Source organism: Armigeres subalbatus, chromosome 3 (genome assembly GCF_024139115.2).
Source record: "Armigeres subalbatus isolate Guangzhou_Male chromosome 3, GZ_Asu_2, whole genome shotgun sequence".
Classification (NCBI taxonomy): domain Eukaryota; kingdom Metazoa; phylum Arthropoda; class Insecta; order Diptera; family Culicidae; genus Armigeres; species Armigeres subalbatus.
The window spans coordinates 262,744,776-262,770,960 of NC_085141.1; the positions used below are offsets into that span (position 1 = coordinate 262,744,776).

The 26,185-nt window shown below is 39.1% G+C and overlaps 1 protein-coding gene across 6 annotated transcripts in view; it reads right to left on the reverse strand.

The window, feature by feature from the left end:
* The window catches only part of LOC134223999 (uncharacterized), a 368,032-nt gene that overhangs the window by 57,358 nt on the left and 284,489 nt on the right, over positions 1-26,185 (reverse strand). Inside the window, exon 1 of one of the 6 annotated variants that reach the window (XM_062703228.1) lies at positions 11,511-11,789. The exons of the other annotated variants lie outside the window; for them this stretch is intronic. Coding sequence (XP_062559212.1) covers positions 11,511-11,593 — 83 coding nt within the window. The 5' untranslated portion in view covers positions 11,594-11,789. Of the gene's footprint in view, positions 1-11,510; positions 11,790-26,185 lie in introns of those variants that run through there. 6 annotated transcript variants of the gene reach the window in all.

The following is a 26,185-nucleotide window of genomic DNA, read 5'->3' on the forward strand; positions in this document are numbered from 1 at the left end:
AGAAAAATACTTGTGCGGCCTTTTCCATATTTTGGGTTTTTAGTGCCAAAAAAAAAATTTTTTTTTCTCAAAGTATCATTTGGAAGGAATGAAAATTGTTTAGAATCTTAAAATTCTCTTGAATTCAAAAGTCATCAAGAAGTTTCAAAAAGAGGTCAAGGATCAAGTTAGAGGAAGGAAATCCATTGAAATTCTATTTTCTCGGACCAAATTTTAAATTATTTATCGATAACTCAGATCCTAATTTCAAATGGACAGTAAAATACAAAAGTCTTTAGCCTCGACGAAAGCCCACACTTAAATTTAAAAATTGAATTAGAAATATTTCTGATATACGTAGTTACGTATATACGTTATATACGTAGTTACGTATATACGTTAAAAGAAAAAAGCATAATGAGAATTCCAATAGTCATTCTTCCTTGTGAGCTTCCAGATGCATTTTGAGTACCCAGAAAATACATCCAGGAGGTACCATGAGCAACACCAAAGCCTGAACGTTTAAGCCGGAACGTTAAACAGTTTTTAAACCGCTGCATTACACAATGGACATGGTAGTCTGGTACAAACCAAACGGAGTCGAATCCGTACCTAAGGAGACGAATTCTTCAAACCGTTCCAAGGTAATTTCTATTGTAACATTCTGCGCTTTATTTATGAGAGCATGTTCTTCAGGCAGCGGACTTTATCACAACTTTTGAAAAAAGCTGCCTAAATAGTAACCAAGCGGTCTGTGCTGAAGTTATTGAGTACCATCTGTCCGAAATTCCACTCCTTGGTGTACCAATCAATTGATCACGGTCACGGATAAGTGATGCTGAACTGTAGTAGAATATAGTAATGAGCATAAAAATAAAACACACATATTTATTTTTTTCCCAGAAAAATAAGTTTGTAATGTTATTTTTAAACCGGGCTCATACTTACTGGAACACTCTATAATAGCTAAAATTTGGAATGGACAAAAAAATCGTTTTCTACATCTTATTAGAAATCTATCATTTTCTGTCCTATAATGGACTTGGTGGTTATATGGCAACCAATTCTGCCTGATACGCAGGAGGTCGTGGGTTCAATCACAGGTCAGTTAAATTCCCCCACTTTGTATCTTTCCATATATTTCTCATATTCTAGCAAACACTAGAACTGGAAATGGGTTTTCATACCGTTCCCATCTTCTATCCTATACAGACAACTTGACTAGTTCTAGCAGATAACTGTTAGAATTCGAAATGAGCTAAAATGCTTAGAATATACCATCCTGCAATTATTATCACATTGGCAGCCCGTTAACCACGACGAACCCTCTACCATAGAACATAATCCTCGGATTCCAATAAAATTCCTCATGAACTCGTGACGAGTGCAGAAGTGTTCTCGACTTGCAGTGGGCGAGTGATTGTATCAGAAATTCCTTCTTATCCCCGAGAGCCGTGAGTACGTGGCTAGCGCCGTTATCTCGAATTGTGCACATTGAGGTTGAAGAGCGAAATGCCTTCCATTCATTAGTTACGAAATGCACAGTCATCATGCTCGTGCTCTAACTAGAAACGCATAATTCGCTGTCCTATACCACTCGTTAAACAAGGCGGTCCTCTTCTCCTGTGACCTAATCCAAGAAATCCAATTAAATTTAGCATAAAATCGTTGCAAGTGCAGTAGTATATTCGGCTTGCAGTGGGTTAGTAAATTGCAACATTATTTGCTCTCCCTTCCCTGCATTGAATAGCATTCTGACGTGGCAGGCGCCAGTGTGGCCTAATAAGTGAAGATTCTCTGGTACTTGTACATTAAGGGCCGATTCCCACGTTGCGTTTTTTCAACGCCACGTGCACGCAGCGTTAACATATTTAACGCAGGTGCGACGACGCTGCGTTACTGTTTTTCACCGATGCACACCTGCGTCTTTTTCAATCACCAGTAAATTAGAGCTAGATGATGCCATTTACGATGTAGAAGTATGAGAAAACCCAGATTAATCCACCTTGCGGTGATGGTGCCTTTCTCGACCTTCGTAAAATGTGTGTGCTTGAAAATAGATGAGCTAGTAGCTAGGAGTAAAAAAGACAAATTTATTTGTCCGTTCTATGAAAATCAGATTATTTATGGCAAAGATATTGTAAATCCAGTTGAAAACCGAAAATCATATTTTGTCCCATTCCCGGATGTCGCAACTGCATCGCGAGTGGTGCCCGACTATGGCACAGTTGCGCACTACTCGCGATGCAGTTGCAACATCCGGAAATGCGAGAAAATGCGATTGTCGTGAGACCTCGGTTCGGTTTTCAGCTTGATCTACAATATGCTAATAAGAATTTCGACATTTTTGTTTCCTATTCCAATCTTTTTGACGTACATACCCCTGTTTTATTTTACCCAGTCATATATTTTAAGGATATCACTTTTGGATGTTAGTTGAACTGAAATTCCGACTATACAAAAAGAAAACGAAAATGTCATTCCCATCAAGGGAGCGGAGGGCAATATTTGTTATGATATAAATCTCATGACCGTCTTTCTGCCAAACTCCCGTATGAAGAAGGAGGGAAGTGTATCAGTGTGGAAGCATGCGATAGTTCGTTTTCAGAAAGAAATTATAGCCTTTCGGTACAACTTTGTTGCACAAGAAAGGCAAAAAGTATTTTGGCCATAATTTCTAAGGTAATAGTCCAATCTGGCCAAATTTCAATAGAAAATAATAGAACATGATTCCGCGTCTAATGCAATTTGTTGTGAGTAAATCGGTTGAGGGTAAGTCCATTAAAAGTCAGCTAAACTTTTTTACTCGCTTTTTTTTTAACACATAGTATATTTTGGCCATAATTTCTGTGCCCATGGTCTGATCTTCCAAATTTTTAATAGAAAACAATACGACAGGATTCCACGTCGAATGAAACTTGTTGGAATTAAATCGGTTGAGGATAAGTTTCAAAAAAGTGAGCTAAACTTTTCGCACTTTTGGTGCGCGCACACACACAGAGACATCATCTCAGTTCGTCGAGCTGAGTCGATTGGTATATAACACTACGGGTCTCCAGGCCTTCTGTAAAAGTTTGGTTTTGGAGCGAACATACAGCCTTTTCGTATAAAAAGGCAAAAATGGTGTTTCGGCCATAACTTCCGATCCCATAGTCCGATCTAGCCAATTTTCAATAGGAAACAATGGGAAAGGATTCTGCGTCGAATGAAATTTGTTGCGAGCAAATCGATTGAAAATAAGTGCCCGAAAAATGAGTGACATTTTTTACGCGATTTTTTCGTATAAATTTGTATTTTGGCCATAACTTCCGATCCCATAGTCCGACCTGGCCAATTTTCAATAGGAAACAATGAGAAATAATTCTGCGTCGAATGCATTTTGTTGCGGGCAAATCGGTTGAGGATAAGTGCCCACAAAATTGAGGACATTTTTTACGTATAAATTTGTATTTTGGCCATAACTTTTGATTCCATAGTCCGACCTGGCCAATTTTCAATAGGAAATAATGAGAAAGGATTCTGCGTCGAATGTAATTTGTTGCGAGCAAATCGGTTAAGGTAAAGTGAACGAAAAATGAGTGAGATTTTTAGCGTCGTTTTGTGCACACACACACACACACACACACACACACACACACACACACACACACACACACACACACACACACACACACACACACACGCACACACAGACATCACATCAATTAATCAAACTGAGTCGATTGGTATGTAACACTATGGGTCCCCGGACCTTCTATAAAAAGTTTGTTTTTGGAGCGATCGTATAGCCTTTACCGTATACTTAGTATACGAGAAAGGCAAAAAGGCAAAAAAATAAACTTTGGCCATATCTGTTTAATACTGATCTGTTTATTTTTCAATACGAAACAATGGAACAAGATTCTGCGTCGAATGCAACTTGTTGCAGGCAAATCGGCTAAAAGTAAGTGCCTAAAAAATGAGTGAGAATTTTTCTTGTCAACAAATGTATTTTGGCCATTACTTCGAATCCCATAGTTCGATTCGACCAATTTTCAATACGAAACAATGGGACAGGATGTCGCGTCGAACGAAACTTGTAGCGAGCAAATCGGTTAAGGATAAGTGCCTGAAAAATGAGTGAGAATTTTGTACGTGTTTATCATGTGAAAAGTGGATTTTGGCCATAACTTCGAAACCCATAGTCCGATCTGTCCAATTTTCAATATGAAACAATGGGACAATATTCTGCGTTGAATGAAACTTGTTGCGAGTAAATCAGCTAAGAGTAAGTGTCTAAAAAGTGAGTGAGTTGTAAAAAAATATATTTTGGCCATAACTCCGAAGCCCATGGTCCGATTCGTCCAATTTTCAATAAGAAACAATGGGACAAGATTCCGCGTCGAATGCAACTTGTTGCGAGCAAATCGGTTAATGATAAGTGCCTGAAAAATGAGTGAGATTATTTTGCGCACACACATACACACACACACATACACACACACATACACACAGACATCACTTCAATTCGTCGAGCTGAGTCGATCGGTATATAACACTATGGGTCTCCGGGACTCCTATAAAAAGTTTGTTTTTGGAGCGAACATATAGCCTTTACGTATACTTTGTATACGAGAAAGACAAAAAATAATAAAAAGTAAACAGCGCGAGAACTTGAGATGCGGAAATTAACACTATTCTAAGCTAACAAGTTTGCTTACAACTTGCACGCGATATTGATGTTTCACGTCAAATATTGTATACATTTGGGCTATATCTCGTAAGTACTTACGCTGCTAATGGCGTTACATTTATGTGCATGATTCTTAGCGTAAATTTCAGTGAATTTTTCTATTTGTGTAGGGTCAATGCGCTTAAGATCAAACTCGATTCAAAATGTTTCACCTCATAATTAAATTAAAGAAGCTTACCCCCTTGGTCATAGTCATCCATTCAATTGATCTTAAATTTACTTCGAGTTGATTTATTTATGTATAATGGAAATAATTACCTGAAATGATAAAACATAAATATGGAATTAATAAGTAGCAAAATTGGATTTCATTTCTGACTACACCCAACCGGTCATTGTTAGTTTTTCTGTACAAGAACCTACCAAAACCTGTATAAGAACTAAGCATATGCGAAAAGCCTAGATTCTTATACAAATATTGTATGAGACCTTACAATTTTGCAAACTTTTCTTAAAATATTTGTTCGTGAGCTTACATTTTGTGTATAAGAATCTAACAATTTCGCATATGCCCAGTTCTTATACAGGTTTTTGGTAGGTTCTTATAGAGAATTGTTAGAAAGTCTAGCAGTCGCTAATTGGGTGTAGACATAAGAAAATTTTATTTGTTTCTGATATTCTTATATTTTTTCTAATACTTAACTAAATTTTCCTCAACCGATAAGTACCATTCATCCCATTTTATTTTACTGCACAATGGTTACTGTCCAAAAGGTGCCAATTAAAAAGCTCAACTCGAATATCGTAAATTGCATGTATGCACTGCAGAATGTTCATTGGCCCGAAAACATTCTATGAGAACTTGAATTGAGGTGATTAAGTGGTGGCTCGGAGAAATAATTTTAAAACCATGGACTCACGTATAGATACCTAGACCTGATGCACGGCTTGATGCATGACTACTTTCGTGGTTTCAAATAGAAAATCATTTAGCCACCACTCCCAAATCTCACCCTATTGAGCATGAGCACGAGCATTATGGCCTTTAAATTGGAAGTTGCTACTCTATGATTGACTAGAACTTGCAAAATTGTTCCAACTAAATGGAGCTTGGGATTAGCCATCCTCAATGTACATTGTACGTACACGCTTTGGAAGCGTTTCACTTACTTTTGTATCCTGTTGCCAAGTTAGATACCACTACCTAGTTGCAGTATGCCTGCGCTCAAAACTCTCGACGGTGTACAACACGCGTCGAAGTCGAACGCCGCGGCTTAACATTGGGCGACTATAAGACGGTAGACTAGCCCAAGGATACGCGCAGCAGCTGGAAGTGGCACTTCCAACGGAAGAGCAGCTAGGCGCAGCTTCTCTTGAAGATGGCTGGAGAGATATTCGATCCGCCATTAGTAGCACCGCAACCGCTGCACTTGGCATCCTGCCCCCGGATCAGAGAAACGACTAGTATGACGGCGAATGTGAGCAGTTAGTGGAAGAGAAGAATGCAGCATGGGCGAGATTGCCGCACTAGGGCGAACAAGGCACGGTATAAACGGGCGCGGAATAGAAAAAACTCGATTTTTCGGAGGAAAAAACGTCAGCAGGAAGATCGAGACAGTGAAGAGACGGAGCAACTGTACCGCGCTAATAGCACACGAGAGTTCTATGAGAAGTTGGACCGTTCACGTAAGGGTCACGTGCCACAGCCTGATAGTGTAAGGGCATAAACGGGAACCTTCTTACGAACGAGAGTGAGGTGCTCCAAAGGTGGCGGCAGCACTACGAAGAACGCTCGAATGACGACGAGGAGCAGATTGGCCGGCTGAAAACAACAAAGTCCGTGGGGTTGACCAACTACCAGGAGAGCTATTTAAACACGATGCGCTGCACTGGGTCATTACCAAGATTTGGGAGAAGGAAGATTTTCCGCAGGAGTGGATGGAAGGTGTTGTGTGTCCCATCTACAAAAAGGGCGATAAACTGGATTGTAGCAACTACCGCGCAATCACATTGCTGAACGCCGCCTACAAAGTACTCTATCGATTTTTATGCCGTCGACTAGCACCAATTGCAAGAGAGTTCGTGGGTCAGTACCAGGCGGATTTTATGGGCGAACGCTCCACCACGGACCAGGTGGACCTTTTGCCAAGTACTGCAGTAATGCCGCAAATACAACGTGCCCACACATCATCCATTCATCGACTTCAAAGCCGCATATGATACAATCGATCGGGACCAGCTATGACAGCTAATGCACGAACACGGATTTCCGGATAAACTGAAACGGTTGATCAAGACGACGATGGATCGGGTGATGTGCTTAGTTCGAGTTTCAGGGGCATTCTCGAGTTCCTTTGAAATGCGCAGAGGGTTACAGCAAGGTGATGGTCTTTCGTGTCTGCTATTCAACATCGCTTTGGAGGGAGTAATACGAAGGGCAGGGATTGACACGAGTGGTACGATTTTCACGAAGTCCGTCCAGTTATTTGGTTTCGCCGACGACATTGATATTATGGCACGTAACTTTGAGTGATGGAGGAAGTCAGACTGAGAAGCGATGCTTAACGGATCGGACTATTCATCAACGGATCGGACTATTGGGAGAACCATCCATCGTACACACCCCGAAAATCGGAAGACTGCGGTGGGCGGGCACGTAGCCAGAGCATCGGACAATAATCCGGTGAAAATGGTTCTCGACAACAATCCGACGGTAACAAGAAGCCGAGGTGCACAACGCGCAAGGTGGATCGATCAGGTGGAGCACGATTGGCGGACCCTCCGCAGACTGCGTGGTTGACGACTTGCAGCCATGGATCGAGTTGAATGGAGAAGACTTTTGTGTACTGCACAGGCCACTCCGGCCTTAGTCTGGTAATAAATAAATAAAATCGCCAGTAAATGACAAGCCCTGATGAAGATCCAAACTCCCGGGTGAAAACGTTGGTAATGATTTGAAAGTACAAGTATTTTAAAAGCCGAAAATTCTGATTACTAGCAGCTAATCCAGTCGAAATCCATAAAATAAAAACTTCCTTAAAAAATAAGAAACTTTCGATAAAGAATAGAAAATTGCCTATAAAGAAATAAGGGTAGAAGCAATGCATACATATATAGTTTCCCCAAAGAATGCAAATTTTTTGTATATGAATTTCCAAAAAAAAAAAAAATTAGCGCTTTCAGAAGTAAAAATTGCTTCAGAAGTAAAAATTGCACACTTACCATAATGGCGGATAAAAAGTTTGCCAAGAACAGTTTCCCGACACTGAGCAGGAATTCTCATCTAAGCAAACGCTGAATGCTCTCGTTACTGTGTCATTTTCCATCAACAAAGATTACTAAACTTCTGATACAAATATACTCGTTCAAAAACTTTATGAAATACGACAGAATAACTAGTAACAAATAAAGAGTTTTATAATTGAACGTTTTAAGCTCTTTTCAATTTTCACTAAGAACGCCCAAGGTTGAAGCAGTCCTTTTTTTATCTTTATTAGCGAGACTTTCAGCCCAGGCATGCAGTCCTTTATCAAGAGGATTCGTGTTGAAAAGTCTCAGAAATATCCCCAGGAAAATTTTGGTTCTATAATGGTTTTAAGGCACTCTTGTTGAGTAAATAATGATTTTCAAGAGCGTTATAAAACTAAAAAAATGTTACTTGGGATGGCCTCTCCGATAGCAAACAATCATGATGCTATAAACTGCAAATATAATTTAAATTAACAAATGCATCACTAAGATCATTCATTCATTTATTTAGTTAACATCTAAACAGATAACACTGAATCAACAATTTGACGCCACAATGCACGGTTCGAGGCCGCATCTCTCCATCCTCGGATACGCCCCACGCTCGCCAAGTCATTTTGCACCTGGTCTGCCCATCTCGCTCGCTGCGCTCCACGCCGTCTCGTACCTGCCGGATCGGAAGCGAACACCATCTTTGCAGGGTTGCTGTCCGGCATTCTTGCAACATGTCCTGCCCATCGTACCCTTCCGGCTTTAGCTACCTTCTGGATACTGGGTTCGCCGTAGAGTTGGGCGAGCTCATGGTTCATTCTTCGCCGCCACACACCGTCTTCTTGCACACCGCCAAAGATGGTCCTAAGCACCCGTCTCTCGAATACTCCGAGTGCTTGCAAGTCCTCCTCGAGCATTGTCCATGTTTCATGTCCGTAGAGGACAACCGGTCTTATAAGCGTCTTGTACATGACACATTTGGTGCGGTGGCGAATCTTTTTCGACCGCTGTTTCTTCTGGAGCCCGTAGTAGGCCCGACTTCCACAGATGATGCGCCTTCTTATTTCACGACTAACGTTGTTGTCAGCCGTTAGCAAGGATCCGAGGTAGACGAATTCCTCAACCACCTCGAAGGTATCCCCGTCTATCGTAACACTGCTTCCCAGGCGGGCCCTGTCGCGCTCGGTTCCGCCCACAAGCATGTACTTTGTCTTTGACGCATTCACCACCAGTCCAACTTTTGTTGCTTCACGTTTCAGGCGGGTGTACAATTCTGCCACCTTTGCAAATGTTCGGCCGACAATGTCCATGTCATCCCCGAAGCAAATAAATTGACTGGATCTGTTGAAAATCGTACCCCGGCTGTTACACCCGGCTCTCCGCATGACACCTTCTAGCGCAATGTTGAACAACAGGCACGAAAGTCCATCACCTTGTCTTAGTCCCCGGCGCGATTCGAACGAACTGGAGTGTTCGCCCGAAATCTTCACACAGTTTTGCACACCATCCACCGTTGCTTTGATCAGTCTGGTAAGCTTCCCAGGGAAGCTGTTCTCGTCCATAATTTTACATAGCTCTACGCGGTCTATACTGTCGTATGCCGCCTTGAAATCAACGAACAGATGGTGCGTTGGGACCTGATATTCAAGGCATTTTTGAAGGATTTGCCGTACAGTAAAGATCTGGTCCGTTGTCGAGCGGCCGTCAACGAAGCCGGCTTGATAACTTCCCACGAACTCGTTCACTAATGGTGACAGACGACGGAAGATGATCTGGGATATCACTTTGTAGGCGGCATTAAGGATGGTGATCGCTCGAAAGTTCTCACACTCCAGTTTGTCGCCTTTCTTGTAGATGGGGCATATAACCCCTTCCTTCCACTCCTCCGGTAGCTGTTCGGTTTCCCAGATTCTGACTATCAGTTTGTGCAGGCAAGTGGCCAGCTTTTCCGGGCCCATCTTGATGAGCTCAGCTCCGATACCATCCTTACCAGCTGCTTTATTGGTCTTTAGCTGTTGAATGGCATCCTTAACTTCCCTCAAGGTGGGGGCTGGTTGGCTTCCATCGTCCGCTGAACTGACGTAGTCATCTCCTCCGCTGCCTTGACTTTCACTGCTTGTACTCTCAGCGCCATTCAGATGTTCCTCGTAGTGCTGCTTCCACCTTTCGATCACCACACGTTCGTCCGTCAAGATGCTCCCATCCTTATCCCGGCAAATTTCGGCTCGCGGCACGAAGCCTTTGCGGGATGCGTTGAGCTTCTGATAGAACTTGCGTGTATCTTGAGAAAGGCACAGCTGTTCCATCTCCTCGCACTCCGCTTCTTCCAGGCGGCGTTTCTTCTCCTGAAAAAGGCGGGTCTGCTGTCTCCGCTTCCGTCTATAACGTTCCACGTTCTGCCGGGTACCTTGCTGCAGCGCGACCGCCCGCGCTGCGTCCTTCTCCTCCAGAATCTGTCTGCACTCTTCGTCGAACCAATCGTTCCGTCGACTTCGACCCATATACCCGACGTTGTTCTCCGCTGCGTCGTTAATGGCTGCTTTGACTGTATTCCAGCAGTCCTCAAGAGGGGCCCCATCGAGCTCACCCTCTTCCGGCAACGCTGCCTCGAGATGCTGCGCGTATGCAGTGACGACATCAGGTTGCTTCAGTCGCTCTAGGTCGTACCGCGGCGGTCGTCGGTACCGAACATTGTTGATGACGGATAGTTTTGGGCGCAGTTTAACCATCACCAGATAGTGGTCAGAGTCGATGTTAGCGCCACGATATGTCCTGACGTCACTGAGATCAAGAGTAAATGAATAACTTACAGCTTCCGAGATAGAAAAATAGATAAATATATAATCTCCGGATTGGCAATCCTACGCCTTTGCTACCAAGGCTTTCTGAAGATCCTCATCAATCAGCACTGAATACTGCACTACGTATGACCTAAGATTGTTAAAGTGAATCAACAATTAACGATTAGATAAATTTTATAATCCTAAAACTTGCCAGAAAGATGATCCATTGAATCATGTGTAATAAGAATACTTTTTAGCTCTCTGGTCATCAGTTTTTTGAATGATTTTTCTTTGCAGGAAATACGATTGATTGTTACGCTTACAGTCTCCAATATGATAATGATATTAACTTTTGTTTTGTTTCGCCATGATAAGCGCGTGCTACATTTGTCTCATAATGCGTTATTGACACACAACGTTTGTTTGAACTTCTATTGTTGTAATGTTATCGAATCGTAAAACTATCCCCTCATTAGGCTATTGAGCGTAACATTTCCGCGTTTCGGTATCGGCTGATGTATAATCCATAGGCACGAAAAAAACCACTGAGCTCACAATCTATTCATTTCACTTTGAATGCACATCAATGCATATGCAAATATCTCATCATTTTCCCATCGAAGCAGCACTTTTAGATAATGTTCACGATAGGCGTGGATCTAGATATATCAGCACCAACCACTTGAACTCATATCTGAATTTGTAAAAACGGCTCCATAATATTGCAAAACCTGCATAAGCACATCAGTAAACTATTGTAGGAAATAAACAATTGCACCCTATGGGAAAATAACTTCGCACATCAGATACAATGTTGCAATTGGTTTAAAACTCACACTTTCTTTATCGCTGCTTGCGAAATTGAAATGAATTCGTCGCCTATTTCTCTGTAGTAATACAAGTTGCTCAACCAATCCATTTTCAGTGATAATCCACGCGGAAGCACGAACCCGATGGAAAAAAGGCACGCTATGAATTCTTGTCTGGCCCGGAGAAATCGTCGATAGCCGTTACAAACGTTTTTGGAAGACTTTCCCGCCCTCCGGGCCCAGAATATAGTTAAAGTAGTTACAGTAGTCGCGCACGAATTGGCAACCGATACTGCCGCCGCCGTCGTCACGGCCAAGTAAACACTATGTTTAACCTCGTGTTGCGACTTCTTATGCTCAACCGTTACTTTGAACTGCATTGGTCCAAGATCGCGATCCCGGTGTGCAGCACGCTTCTGGTTTTCTCGCTATCATCACCCACTCCGCACATCCATCATCATTGTGAATTGGTGGCAGTAGCACGTCTGCTGACCGTCTTAGTCGTCATCACCAGAAGACCGGGGCATGCAAATCTCCATCGCCATCATTATGTCAATGATGGTAATGGACGTCTTACGCCTCGCGCCGTATCTCGGCAATCGACCTGGCCGCTCGCTCAATTGCTGTTGGCAGATTATATGTACAGCTGAATGATGCGAGATCGCGTTGCACACGATGACGAATGCGTGTTGACGGCGCCAAACATACAGCAGGTTGCGTGGTTGGATTTCGCGTGCTGGACAGTGGACATAACATGAACATATGACTGTTCACACATAATCATGCGCAAAAATATTGCCCAGGTTTCACAAAAAAGTAGTTTTAAGTTTTTTGATTAAGTAATGATAGATTTTGGGAACCAATGGCATGCTTCTTTATTAATTTAAGCCTTTTTTGCTAATATGGTTGAATTTTTACTAAGATAAACTAAAAGTTATTTTTGCATACAAACGTTTAGGCTTGGCAGTACTTACTTCTAACTCCTGAAATGTATCAGAACAAACTGCCTCAGCAATCAAAAATGAAATACTTTTCTATAAAGCTGTTTCCTAGAGATGTACCTTTTAATATTAAGAATTGTATATGTCAGCTATACCAGACCTAGTACACAACAACGTCAGTTACAAGTTTTATACGTCGTTATGTCACTTTTCATTGTATTGTGTTTTACAGTAATAAAAACTATTTTGACTTAATGGAAGTTGAGCGTGAGTTGTTTTATTTTTTTTTCTGAGGTAGGCTACATAGACTAAGAAAATTACCAATATTCAAACTTCATACTGATAGACCCTTCTATATCAAGATAATTCAAGGCATGGGTACCGCCTGTTAATGCATCTCAATTTTGGAAACATTCGCATGGCACAGCATTGATGAAAGAACCTTTACCTACCGTGAATAAATTAAAAGCAATGTGAAGAAGTGTTCTACACGTGTTGGTGCACTTCCAATATTACTTTAGAGGTCATTGATGAAGTTGATTATAGCACTTATAATTGCTGGAGAACAGAAAATAAAAGAAATTGACGAAGAATAAAAATGCCCCGAAGGTTTTTCTTACGACCATCGGAAATGGGCACAGTCTTTTCCCAGCGCCTTTACTGGTGCGGCATGATTCGATACCGAAAATTGTCTATGCAACGTCTATATTGAGAGGCAGATGCTTTATTTTGAACTATTTTCAATTGATAGATGATTAGGAAATCATGAACTCTTTTGTACTTGGACCAACGTGGCTGCGGGTTATTTATTTAAAACATAATGCAGCGCTGAGATTTTTAAATTATAGGTTTTGGGTTTTAAATGTAGGTATTCCGTTTGCTCACTCAATGTTGGCTGGGCTGTATTCATTTACCTATGTGGCCTTCCAAGCTGTTGCATCTGCCCCACGAAGGATTTTGGCAAATACAGGGTGTTCAATAAGTTCGAATACACTTTCAAAAAATGTTCAAAAATTAAGATTAAATTATTTCTTTTCCCGGTTTCATTTCATTGGAAGTATTATTTATAAGGAACGTTTGTATCATTTCTTTTGGAATGACCTCTATTTTGTACTTCTTCACAAGCTTCAAACGTTTCTAAAACCCATCGCAAGCAGCACGCACGGTCTGCATGGGCATTTCGTTCCAGATTTTGAGAATTACGTCTTGAACTGGCCTTGTTACTGACCTTGTATTCGTACAGCTTTAACATAATAAAGGACCAAACAGGAGAGATAAGATGGTTCAAGTCCGGGAAGCTGGGTGGTCGCAAAGTTTTGTCCGAAAAGTCAATGAAATTGTCCCCATATTAGCCTTAAATCGCATTTTTCCGAGTATAAAAGGTTATCGTCCTATTGGAACATGTAGGGCTCATCTTCGTCTTAGCACCGGGCCACTGGGGGCATCAATCGTCCCCAAAACCTCAGTTTTGTTGTACGCCGCAAGGGGGTTCCTGAGAAAATCATCGGCCTCAGTGAGGCATAGCACGATACCTTCTCGTGTAGAATGCTGCACATCAGTTCAGCGGTTCTCAACCTAAGGTACATGTACCCCTTGTGGGCCGTACACATATTACGTAAGCACTTATGGGGGGGGAGGGGGTTGCGGCCAATATCTTACGCTCATATAAATAAAAATTCATTTGTATGAGAAAAATCTTACATGGGGGGAGGGGGGTTTCGAAAAACCCAGAAAAATTGTTTACGCAATAAGTGTACGGGTACCTTCGCCGGGCCCAGGGGAAACCTCGGACAACAATGTATAATGGCGCCTTTTAAACAATTTCAAAACTTATTGATAAAGTTTTGATATATGTATATCTTTTTTTATTTCAAAATTTTGTCTTATGCAATGTACATAATATGCATGGCGGTCAGCAACTTAAAGACTATTGGAGTCTTCCCTTCACAACCAGCACAGTGAATGATGGGCTGTGGACAAAAGATAAAAAGGACAGAACGACGAAAAAATAAATTTTAAAATTTGTTTATGCAATCTACCTGATCAAAACAAAATGTTAAATAATATTAAGATATTTAGCAAAAAAATGGCTTTTGTACGGCCGAGTTGCCGAATAATATGCAATTAATTAAATAATATGTTAAGAATATGCCCCAGAACTAAAATTTAGAGTCTACATGTTCCGAAGCGTTTATTTGAGAGGCATGAAGGCTTTTTTCCGAAAAGCTCAGTTGCTTTGTTGCAAAAGATTTATAAGCAACCATCTACGCTTCTCAGAAGCATCCTTCTAAGCGGCTTGGAGGACTTCTTTCAAGAGGATCGGAGGACTCCTTTCAAGAGACTCAAAAGTCACAAGTCTCATTTCAAAAGTTTTAGAGGCCTCCATTCAAGAGGCCCAGAATCCTCGTACCTTTTAAGAGGTCCGGAAACCTCCTTTAAAATAGTTCGGAAACCTTCTTTTAAGAGGCTGGGAAGCTTACTTTCAAGAGGCAGGGAAACTTATTCCAAGAGGCCCGGAAGTCCCCTTTCTTCCCTTTCAAGAGGCTCGGAATTCATCTTTCTAGAAGCTTGGAACACAACGTTTAAGAGGTCCAGATGCGTTCTTTCAAGATGCTTAGAAGCCTCCTTTGATTTGGCTCAAAATGCGCCTTTCAAAAGGCTCGGAAGCTTCTCTCCAAGAGCTCGGAATAATGAAAATTTCAGCCACATTTATGGAGAGTCATATATCCCGTTAGACTTATTTTCATTTGCAGCAAAAAATAGCCCAAGTGGCACACGCAACATCTTTCTAAAAGCACCTTGTTTCTATTCAGTTTCATTAACCTTTTGTCTGTGCTCTGGGGTCAATATGACCCCAGGCCACTTTGAGTGGCTGCCATTTTTTTAGTATTCAACCGATTCTCCTAATTTTTGGTAGTTTGGTAAAACTCGCCGAGATCTGTCTCCTAGATGCAAATTCATTTGAAAAATCTTGAAAATATGCGCTACAGTGTACTTTTTTCAAAAAACTTACGTTGTCTGTGCTCTGGGGTCAAATTGACCCCAAATTGAAATTGCTCTAACTTTTTTAATGTTTGGCCAATTTTGGATTTTTGTGGCTGTTTCGAAAGATAATTTAATTATTTTTCAGGTCGTTAGAATGACTATAGGTGGGCGGGTATATCGCGGGGAGGGGTTTTCGTAAAAAAGGGTACAAAAACAGTGATTTTTCATGCTTATTTTACTTATATCTGAAAATACTATCCATTTTGAACTGCACCTTTTCAAAAAGGTTATACAGGAAGGCGTGTGCTTTGACATGAGGTATAGATTAGTTTAGAGCTTGGACGCTAGGTGGCGGTATATATATAAATTCATTATTTTAGACTACTCAAGTAATTCCGATATATGAAATTTTCCTCATTGTAAATATTCTTATCGCACAAATTTGAAATTTGTAATGATGACGTATTTAACAAAATTCGTCTGGTGGGAATAGACTGTCATGTGACGGAATAAATAATTAGGAAATTTACAAATAGGCGGCGCTAGTGTACTTGCAATATTCTTGAATATTTGAAATATTGCTTTAGCTTGAGATCCCTCATACCTACACCCAAGTTGTATTCGGCAACATTGTTCAGGATATCCAGGACTACAAAGCGGTGCTCAATATAATGAGCACTTCTTCCAAGATACGGTGCTAGTGAGCTTTTATATTTGGGTATATTGTCCCATGTGAGATCTGATGTATTTTGGTTTGTAGCATTTTTGGGAAACATGAATGTTGTGGTAGAGTTCATCAAAAGTTTTCTTTGTATTCAACCTGCTCCAGCGATGCTGCCAAAGCACACGCCTTCCTGCATAACCTTTTTGAAAAAGGTGCAGTTCAAAATGGGTAGGATTTTCGAATATAAGTAAAATAATCATGAAAAATTACTGTTTTTGTATCCTTCTTCACTAAAACCCCTCCCCGCGATGTACCCGCCCACCAATAGCCAATATTTGGTTACGACCTGAAAGATAATTAAATTATCTTTCGAAACAGCCCTAAAAATCCAAAATCGGTCAAACAATAAAAACGTTATAGCGATTTCAATTTGGGGTCAATTTGACCCCAGAGCACAGACAACGTAAGTTTTTTTGAGCACAGACAGAAGGTTAAAGGCATTGAAAAAACATCAAAGCACGAAAAAGTTGCATCAAGATGTCAAAAATGTTCGAATTGTGATCAATGTTTCATTAAAATTGCAATGCAGTACGTGTTTGACATTTGGAAACAAACAGACATAAAATACTGCACTTCATGTTGCAAACACGAAACAAAATCGTTAAGTTGCATATTTTTTACCATGTAACTTCAATGCGTCTTTCAAAATTTAATTGTTTGTTTAAATTAAGTTGCAGATAAGTTGAATGTATCTTCATGTTTAATTTAGCATCGTTCAACGTTTTGACAACTCACATTTTTTCCTGTGATGGTGCAATCAAGTAACAGGAAACCCTAGTACAAAACTTCATAATCGTATGGTTTTTATTGTGAGTCAACATGCAGTCCCTTCGAAGTGTTGAATGGTGCTGTGGTAGAGTGAAGGACTATCAATCACAAGATCCTAAATCGAATACAGTTTTATATTTTTTTTCTTCTGTAGTATTTTGCAACATTATTGCAATTTTACTACAATCGAAGGATGTTTCCGTAGGCTCCACCTCTTGCGCTTTTTAGATTGCAAGAGAGTTATATTTGATGGCACATACGCAAAGATTGTTTCTTTCCGAATAGTTGCAAAACAGTGAAATGTTCAGTAGTGCAACAATTTGTGCTGCTTGGGAGGGGGTACCTCAATTAATGCAAAAGTGCGAAGGGGTACCTCTCAAGAAAAAGGTTAAGAACCGCTGCAGTAGGAGGCATAAACAATGGACGTTAGGTATGGAATCCCCTAAAGAACAGCCCATGACATGAATAAAGCATAATTATGCTTAACGTTCATTATGCCTTACATCCATTATGCCTTACGTTATTCTTTTCGTTCCAATGAAGAATCATCCGCATTCTGAGAAGATCGCGAACCATAAAAGAATTGTTTGGGTTCCGAGAAACAATCCGAGTTCCGAGATGTTGATTGTCCGTGTTGGGTGATAAGATTGGCATGCCATGCAGAACGCTAGTATGAACCAGGATATTAAAAAAAATAAACAAAGTCGTTCCAAGTGAATTATTCACTACAAATTGTAGATTTTGCTCATCAATGACAGTTTAGAGCATTCCTATGTAAGAACGATGCATTATTTTCATCTCACAACTACTAATGTACACTGGATTCTGTTTTTACGCGATTTACATTTTCTCTATTTTCCGCTTATCCTAAATTTTTAACGCCTGATAATCATCATGTGATTTTTCTTTGATTTATTCTGGATTTTTTGAAACATGTTGCGAAGATTTTGGAGGTAAATTGAAGTCAAACGATCAAAAATACGAGCGAAAAAAAATCGTGTAAAAACAAAATCCTGTGTACAGTCTTTCTAATGTTAAATGTTTCCGTATTTTTGACAATTTCCTGTGATCATGTTATAGAGGGCTTGAAAATAAAAAAAGTAAACACGGGGTCAATCCAAAGTAGAAGATTTTTTTTTCGGAAGGTTCTCAGTACTTCGCATGACTACTGCGATTCTTCAGTCCTGCCATCAATTTTTTTGGAGAATTTTCTTCAAAATTATTCAGAGTTTCCTGATACCTAAATCGATTTTCAAGACTTTGGAACTCATTGACAACATTTTTTTTTTTACTCCGGTTTGATGCTTGTGTTCCGTATGTAGTCCCACGGTGGCTTGTAAAATGTCATCTGCATGTTATTTGACTAATTTGTTCATAACTTTCTTTAGAAGCCAAATTTATTCCATAATTTTAGATAACGCTTGAGTATGGCTATATTTTTGTCCAAGAGTACATTGCTCTAAATATAACATCTGAGGCTGAAAAGTGAAAACTTTCCAAAATGTCACGTGTCACTTGACATAATGTCATTTGAATGACATTTTGCCTCCCACGCCCCAGATTACATATTTACAGCAATGTCTTGTTAGACAAAGTTGTAGCCACATTTAAGCTCTATAAGTTTGGCATACATCATGAATTGATAGCTACCTTCGGGAAAAAGTTCTAGGAAAATTATACAAACGAATGCAAATAACATTTTACAACACTGGTCCCACCGTTTATGAAAAACGAGTTATTTGTCGGCTCTTTGGGATTTCTAGCTAAAACTTGCTCTCGGCTGTCCAAGAAATACTTGTTTTGTAATTATTTGGCTTGGAAACATACTTTGTGGCAAATTCTAGGCTTTTACCAATATTTGCTTTCCTGGACAAAGGCTTCAAATTCTTGAAAAGGCTTTGCAGACTAACTTCTCGAAGGCAAGATCAAAGTTTCACTACTTACGTTTAGGTTAAGCCAAGGGTTAAGCACTTCTTTTATCATACCACGGGTCTTTTTAGGAACTACAACTACCAAATGACGCATTCAGCAATCTAATAAAATACATGTACTTCTTTGTCTTCCAATAATTGGTTACCGCATATGACACCAATTGGGTCCTAAAATGAAGGCTCGATATTCGATTTTTATTCAGGGAACGATGATTTTTCTTTCGACTCAAAAGTCGAAAAGAATATTGTTGAATTTAAATTTTCAAAATAGATGTAAAATGCTTCCTCGACATTTTCGTCTTGTTTGACGTACGGAATAATATTATTAAAACGGACTAGCAAAACACCACAGAGCACTTGACTCAACGTTTGATAGTTAATATATATCAGCAACCCTGCAAAGATGGTGTTCGCTTCCGATCCGGCAGGTACGAGACGGCGTGGAGCGCAGCGAGCGAGATGGGCAGACCAGGTGCAAAACGACTTGGCGAGCGTGGGGCGTATCCGAGGATGGAGAGATGCGGCCTCGAACCGTGCACTGTGGCGTCAAATTGTTGATTCAGTGTTATCTGTTTAGATGTTAACTAAATAAATGAATGAATATATCAGCCTGACGTTTTGGGCTGATGGTTAGTTCTTTCTGATATGTTGCCTTTTCAGCAACAGACGCTGCTCAGCCCAAAACATGCCTTAAAAAGTCTCAAACACAAAAATATGATTTTAACTAACTCAGACTATTATAAGAATTTATGTAACATCGGTTCACTATCGTTTGCAACCATAAGTGATGTAGGTCTTTAGGACCGAATTGAATCTTCGGATCTTTTGGGTTTTTTTATGTATGTTAAATCCCTTCCATCATCATCGATGATCGATTTACACATTTATCAGCCTTCGATGACCTATTTTTTGAACATTATTGAATTCGATTTTATAATTTATAACAGCCTAATAACAACCTTCAGTAAATGAAGTTAAACTTACATTATCGACCGAAAAAGCTGTTTTATCTTACTACTAACGAAAAATACCCAACTTTTCCCGTGCGTTTATGTTGCAAATATCACATAAGGTACTCCGGGGCAAGTGAAAATACGGGGTAAGTGGGTACTATGGCTGCCGATTAATCGGTGTACGTTTCTAACAGTAACAATGTTCTAGAAAGATGAAGCAGAACGAATTCACCTGATTCAAAAATATTTGAAATCAAAACTATTTGCAACACCATACTAATGATATTGCTTAATCATGACTTTAAACTACCGGCAAAAGCTATTACTTTTATTTTATTTAAATGGATTTCTAACAAAATAGTCGTTTCTAAATTCACTATTGATGTGGAAAGTAAACATTTTGAGCAATTAAATAATTGTGTGACATAAAAAACGATTTAAAAGTTTTAATTAAAGCAAAAATCTGCAATTTTCTCTTACCCTTGATTTTTAATATACGTGGAGCAAGTGGGACATATTTGAACAACATTTTCTATAGAACAATTTTAACTGTTTTTAGATTGTTGTCTAGTGAATAATAACTCCGACACTCATATATCATATGGATCTGAATCAGATGCAGTTCGATATCGTTGGTTTTGTTGATAAGAATTAGTGTATAGTTGATATACCAAATGTGTATTTTACTTACTGAAAAAATATCTCCCGCATGGAAAGAGCAATGGTTACAACTATGCAAAATTTTCCGCTTACAGTGAAAATTTAATAATTTATTTAATAATCTATTTATTCTACAATAGATCAACAGGTTTTGTCTTGTGTTTCGTTAGTTTCAAACTTCGCATCAGATTTATAGATTTTCAGATAAATAAAGTGTTTAAGACATAAATTGGCCATTTCGTTCTATTACAAATTTACAACACTGCGCATCGCCTGAATAAAACGTTCGTTTTGAAGTTCTAATTTATGTAATAATTTGTGTTCTAAAGGGTGGTATGGACTTCTAAAGTACTGTGTAAAAAGATAGGTATAGAAATGGTCAAGATATGATTAGGCTACTAAGATTCCTTGAACAGTACGGAGCTGACAAGGAAAAAGAACAATTTTGCAACAGCAGGCCAATTGCAGTGAAGAAAGCACAGACTGACAATTTGCCTTGCGGAATAATGCACCGATGCATTATTCCGCAAGTAATAGTGACGTTTTGTTAGGTTTGCTTCGTATTGCTTTGAATCGTTCTATTCGTAATACAAAAATCTCTTTTATCTTATCCTTTCCATCTAATAAATTTGGTAATAAAAAGGTAAGCTAATGGAAAGCCAGGCAACAACCAATTAAACAGTGAACCAGCTGTTGTCTTGTGTTTATATCTGCTAACATTGTAATCCGTTTCTTTTTGCAAAAACAAAAGTGACAAGCAATAAACCTCCATCCATGATCTGAAATACCACGACTCACAAATAACATGAACATTATATCTACGTTCTTTAAATTAGTTTTGCTCGATAATATAAAGCAGATTAGGTCCCACTTGCCCCGTTTGAAGGAATAAGTGGGTCCCACAGGTAAATTTATTTCTGTCACTACCAATATTTTTGTAACTGAATAAATGGCTTACAACACGTCTACACTTCAACAACGGAAGCATATAATGATGTATTCGTGGTTAATGTCCTGAAATACCCTGTTTTCTAAGTATGCGTTAACAATTTTGTTCAACTAGCGTTTTTTTAGGTCCCACTTGCCCCGGGGTACCTTACTAAACTATTTGCAGCACCGCACACTAGATCAATTTCCGTGCGTTTGTTTTGTTTTCTTCAACAGCTGACCCAAAATAGTATTCTAATTATTTCTTTTTTTTTTCATTTACTCGTTAAATTCACCAACTTTTTATATATCCAAAACTTGCGGATTCCAACACGATTCGATTAGGGAAAAAATCTTGCAAATCGGTCAACTCGTTCGCGAGTTAAATCGCCAGGAAGGAAATCTCAACACATGTTTATTATATAGATTTAAATTCAAATGTAGGAGAAACTGCGTTGTTGACTTTTTTATTTCCAGGCCCAAAAAAAAATCTAACTACTCAAGAAAAACTATTTTATGAAAACCGATGTGTTTAAATCAAATTAGAATAAAAATACGAGAAAGGCAATAATATTAGCACAAACATGATTCAGTTGTGTTTTGTTTAGAATGAATTCAATTTGACTACTTAGGTTACCGTCCCCATCATTTGCTACATAGTCACATCCATATGCAATAAATTTGTACTAAACAGCAAGTACTTCCACTGAAATGTGGCCTTTGGGATCGTCGAAACTTGGAATAGATGTGTTGTCCAAATAGATCTACTCCTTGTTGGTCATGTTCATGGTCCTTTCAAATGAATAGCTGGATTAGAATAGTATATCGTAATTTCAGTATTTTGGCAAATGTTCTTCTTCTAATATCTATGATTGAAGAAAAGTGAACGGTTTTCTCAATAGTCTAAAAATTTATTTATTTATTTGCCGTCAATCAAATGTAGACCAATTATACTTTGTACTATAAAAAAAATTCAAAGTGGAGCGTATCATACACAATAATTCACTTGAAAAGACTTGCTCACTTTTTATTTCCAGCGCTATATATTGTTCTGCTTTGAGTAATCAGTTAGTATATTAATTAGCGTGCGTTTAATTGTCGTTTTGTTTAATCTACACGATACACGCCGCAGTATCAATCCAATAGACCGAAGGTCATTAGGCCGAATGGTCATTAGGCCGAATGGTCATTAAACCAAATGGTCGTGGACTTTGACTTGCTTCACTTTTCGCTTCTCATTTCATTCAAGGTGTGACATTTCTATAAGCTTTTCTTAGGGTTCGTACACATATTACGTAAGCATTTTTCTGGGTTTTTCGACCCCCCTTCCCCCCATGTAAGATTTTTTTCATACAAAAGATTTTTTATTTATATGGTGCTTAAGAAAGACCCCCCTCCCCCCATAAGTGCTTACGTAATATGTGTACGGCCCCTTAGTTGAAATCCGAATTTTTACACAAAGTAATGAATATTGTGTCATATGTAAGCAAATAATTATGCCACCCTAATTTGTAACGCTTTTAGGAGAGAAACGATTTATCGACAAACGCAATTTCATATGAAAAACTTGGTGTGAAATACCACTGAATAACACACTCGTGCGTGAGGACTCGATTACTGAATTTTGAGTATCATTTTACTAATGTCAGACACACGCACTCAATTCTTCACTATACAATTTATACGGAATAACAGATAAACTCCAACATTCTTTCGAAACATTATTTATATGAGCATTTGATTTCCAAACATTATTTACATAAGCAGTTGAGGTGATATGAGGTTTTGAAATAGTTCTAGGTTCAAATTCAGTCGAAAGCATATCAGTTTTATTAATTAATACAATATAACTGGGTTCAACTTTGCAATATGTTTATAGTTTATGCAAATCATTTCGAAAGTGGGTCTTATTTATCTACAAATTAATAAATCTCTTCATTCGACTTGCAAGATAAAACTTTTTTCTAGCAATCCGTACACTACTGTAATCACTGTTTGCTCTAATCCAAACAAAAGTAGGTCACACCAACCAGCATCAAACAATTTATTGATAAATGTTGCGATAAATGGAACGACGAGCACTCATTTTCCATAAATGTAATTGCAATAAACACCTGATAATGGAGACTCATTTCCTCATTGCATGCGATAATTTAACTCAATTCAGTCAACAGTCACACTTCCACGTGTTACATCTACCAGCTATTATCTATGTACATTTGCACCAATTAGCCTTACGGCATCCAAGCCAAGGAATGAATGGCAAAAAGTTCGAGTAATAACCCACCTTCATAGATAATTACATTTGCATCTCTTTTCGGTCAATTATATTTTTTTGTTAGATTAGCAGCACGTCATCAAGCTACATTTCTTCGTGTTATATTTGTTGCGCATCATTTTCGGTGGAAGTATTCACTGAAAAATCAATCAACGTGCGGCACGGCATGCATATAACAAAAGCATATCTTCCGCATGCACTTAAACAGCAATGCTTATGGCATGGATTATATAATGATTTTTTTTTTACGATTAGCAATACTATTTGATTTGATTTAGGAAGTTCAATAGTGTGTCATTTGGTTGATCGAAAAACCTAATGTTAATTCATTAGCTTAATTAAGTTGCTTAATATTGCTAAATAAACATATTCAAAAATGAATATACATTTATTTAGGGGTCGTAGGTCGTAGGTCGTGGTCTAAGATTTTGTAACAGTACATATATGTACTAGGTAAACAAAAAGCGTGAGGGAGGATGGGGGGTCTAGAAATCTCAAAAACGAATGGACGTCATAATTTAATCGCCCCTTATTGGCATTATCGAATGAAAATTAATACAAGAAGATTCACGGTTTGATTGTGTACTGTTCAATAAATGGTCTCTATGCCGCCCTTCCACATTCTGTCGCTTCATGCTTGTTCGCGTCCTAGCAAACGGCTTTCAATCTGTTGATTTTATGATTATCTTTCGATTATCTACTCCCTCATACTTTGAGTAGGACTGATCGATAAAGCCGATAAATCATCACAATCATGGTCGTAAAATCTGTATCAACCATGTCTTGATTCTCTACGTTTCTTGTGTTTGTATTTCATTAAGATCTACTAGCACACGTTGTTCCCTTGTTGAGATTGGTGACTGAAAATGTGAGATGATATCTTTTTAAAAGGTAATTTGGATCAAATGCGGTTTTACGTTAGATTAAAATTAATACGAAGGCGATTGGTAGGATACTTTTTCATCTTTGAAATTTTATTCCTACCAAAATCTTTGTCAATTCACACACGATAGCAACAAGGAAAAAAGCATGCTCGCAATCTAAACTAGAGCTGAGCAAAGCAACGAACCCGTTTTCAGCTACCACTTTCGGAGAAAGAAAGCTCCACTTCAAAAGCACCAATTCAAAGCCGTTTAATCTTGGACGGAAATAAATGACTGGTCGGCAGATACAGAACCGCAAAAGAAGTAGCACATCAATACCGCGGGCCGCGGTACGCGCAGGTAATGGAGCTGCTTGTTAGCAATTCAATCACGGCGAAATAACACTCTGAAGTAAAATTCGGGAGCAGTTGGGGGAAGTGTTACTGATTTCAAACACTTTAGTTGGAAATAAGGAATGCTGTGGTAAAAGCTTCAATCATTTTATATTCGGTCTTCCGGTGCACAATACAAAAACATTCCAGCCCATTCAGAGAACAAAAATGCGGGTTCGCCATTGTAGCTGTTACAGTTTTTTTTAGGAAAACATAAGCAAGTTGTCACAACAGTAAAAGGCAAAAAAGATGAAATTTCTAGCGTGAAAGCAGACTGTTCGAATTTAACGACGGATCGTCGCTTTTTGACTTACAGTTTTACAGTTGATTCACACCATGACGCTGATTGATGTGATTGTTCAGGAAATTTGAATTTATGATAGGTTATTGTTTCAACATTCTTTGTCGTTATTGTCGCTGAAACCGAAAAGGTCAAATAGGTCAATGATGCTCAACGGCATATGATGTCCCGTTGCATTTGATGAGCCAACTCAACTTTGGCAACGTAATCTAGTGTTACTACTCCTCTTCAAATTGAATTCTATTACGGTATTCGGGCAATTTAAGGTGAAACTGTCCAAAACCTAAAATAAAATAAACTCGCATATTCAGAGGCACCAATCTAAAGATATATTAATTTTTATTTTGACTCTGCTGCGTCGCAGCAAGCGTAGAATAAAATGATGGCAGTTGCTCGTTGCTTCAGTATTGATAGTAGTGCCTTTGAACTTCCTGCAATCCCGCGCTCTAAAAAATTTAAAAATATTTTCGTTTTATTGATTATGATGTTACAAATCTTATAATAGGTAGGGGCACGGCAGGTATTTTCGTCTGTTCGTCATAGTCTCGAAAACCAATCAAAAAGACGCTTTTTTGTAAAACTCATACGTACCAAATCGTAAGCTCAGGAGAAATGTTCTACTATAGTGGAGTTCTAGCAAATGTACGTTGCTTGCGTTGGTTTTAGCCCCTACGACGAAGGACGGAAATACCTGCCGTGTCCCTATACATAAAAATAAATTTCTGCCTGTCTTACCTTTATGGACTCGGAAACTACTGAACCGATCGGCGTGAAAATATATATGCAGGCAGAGATTTTAAGGGCCGGGGAAGGTTCTCTTTGGAAAGGGGGGCTCCCATATAAATGGAACACCAATTTCATCATAGCTCGAGAATTAATCAAGCAAATGGAACCAAAAATGGCAAGTAGAGTAGACTGGCCCAGGAAACAAAAAGTTGTCGAATTCCACGGGCCACCCTCCAGGATTGTGGCTTTGTGT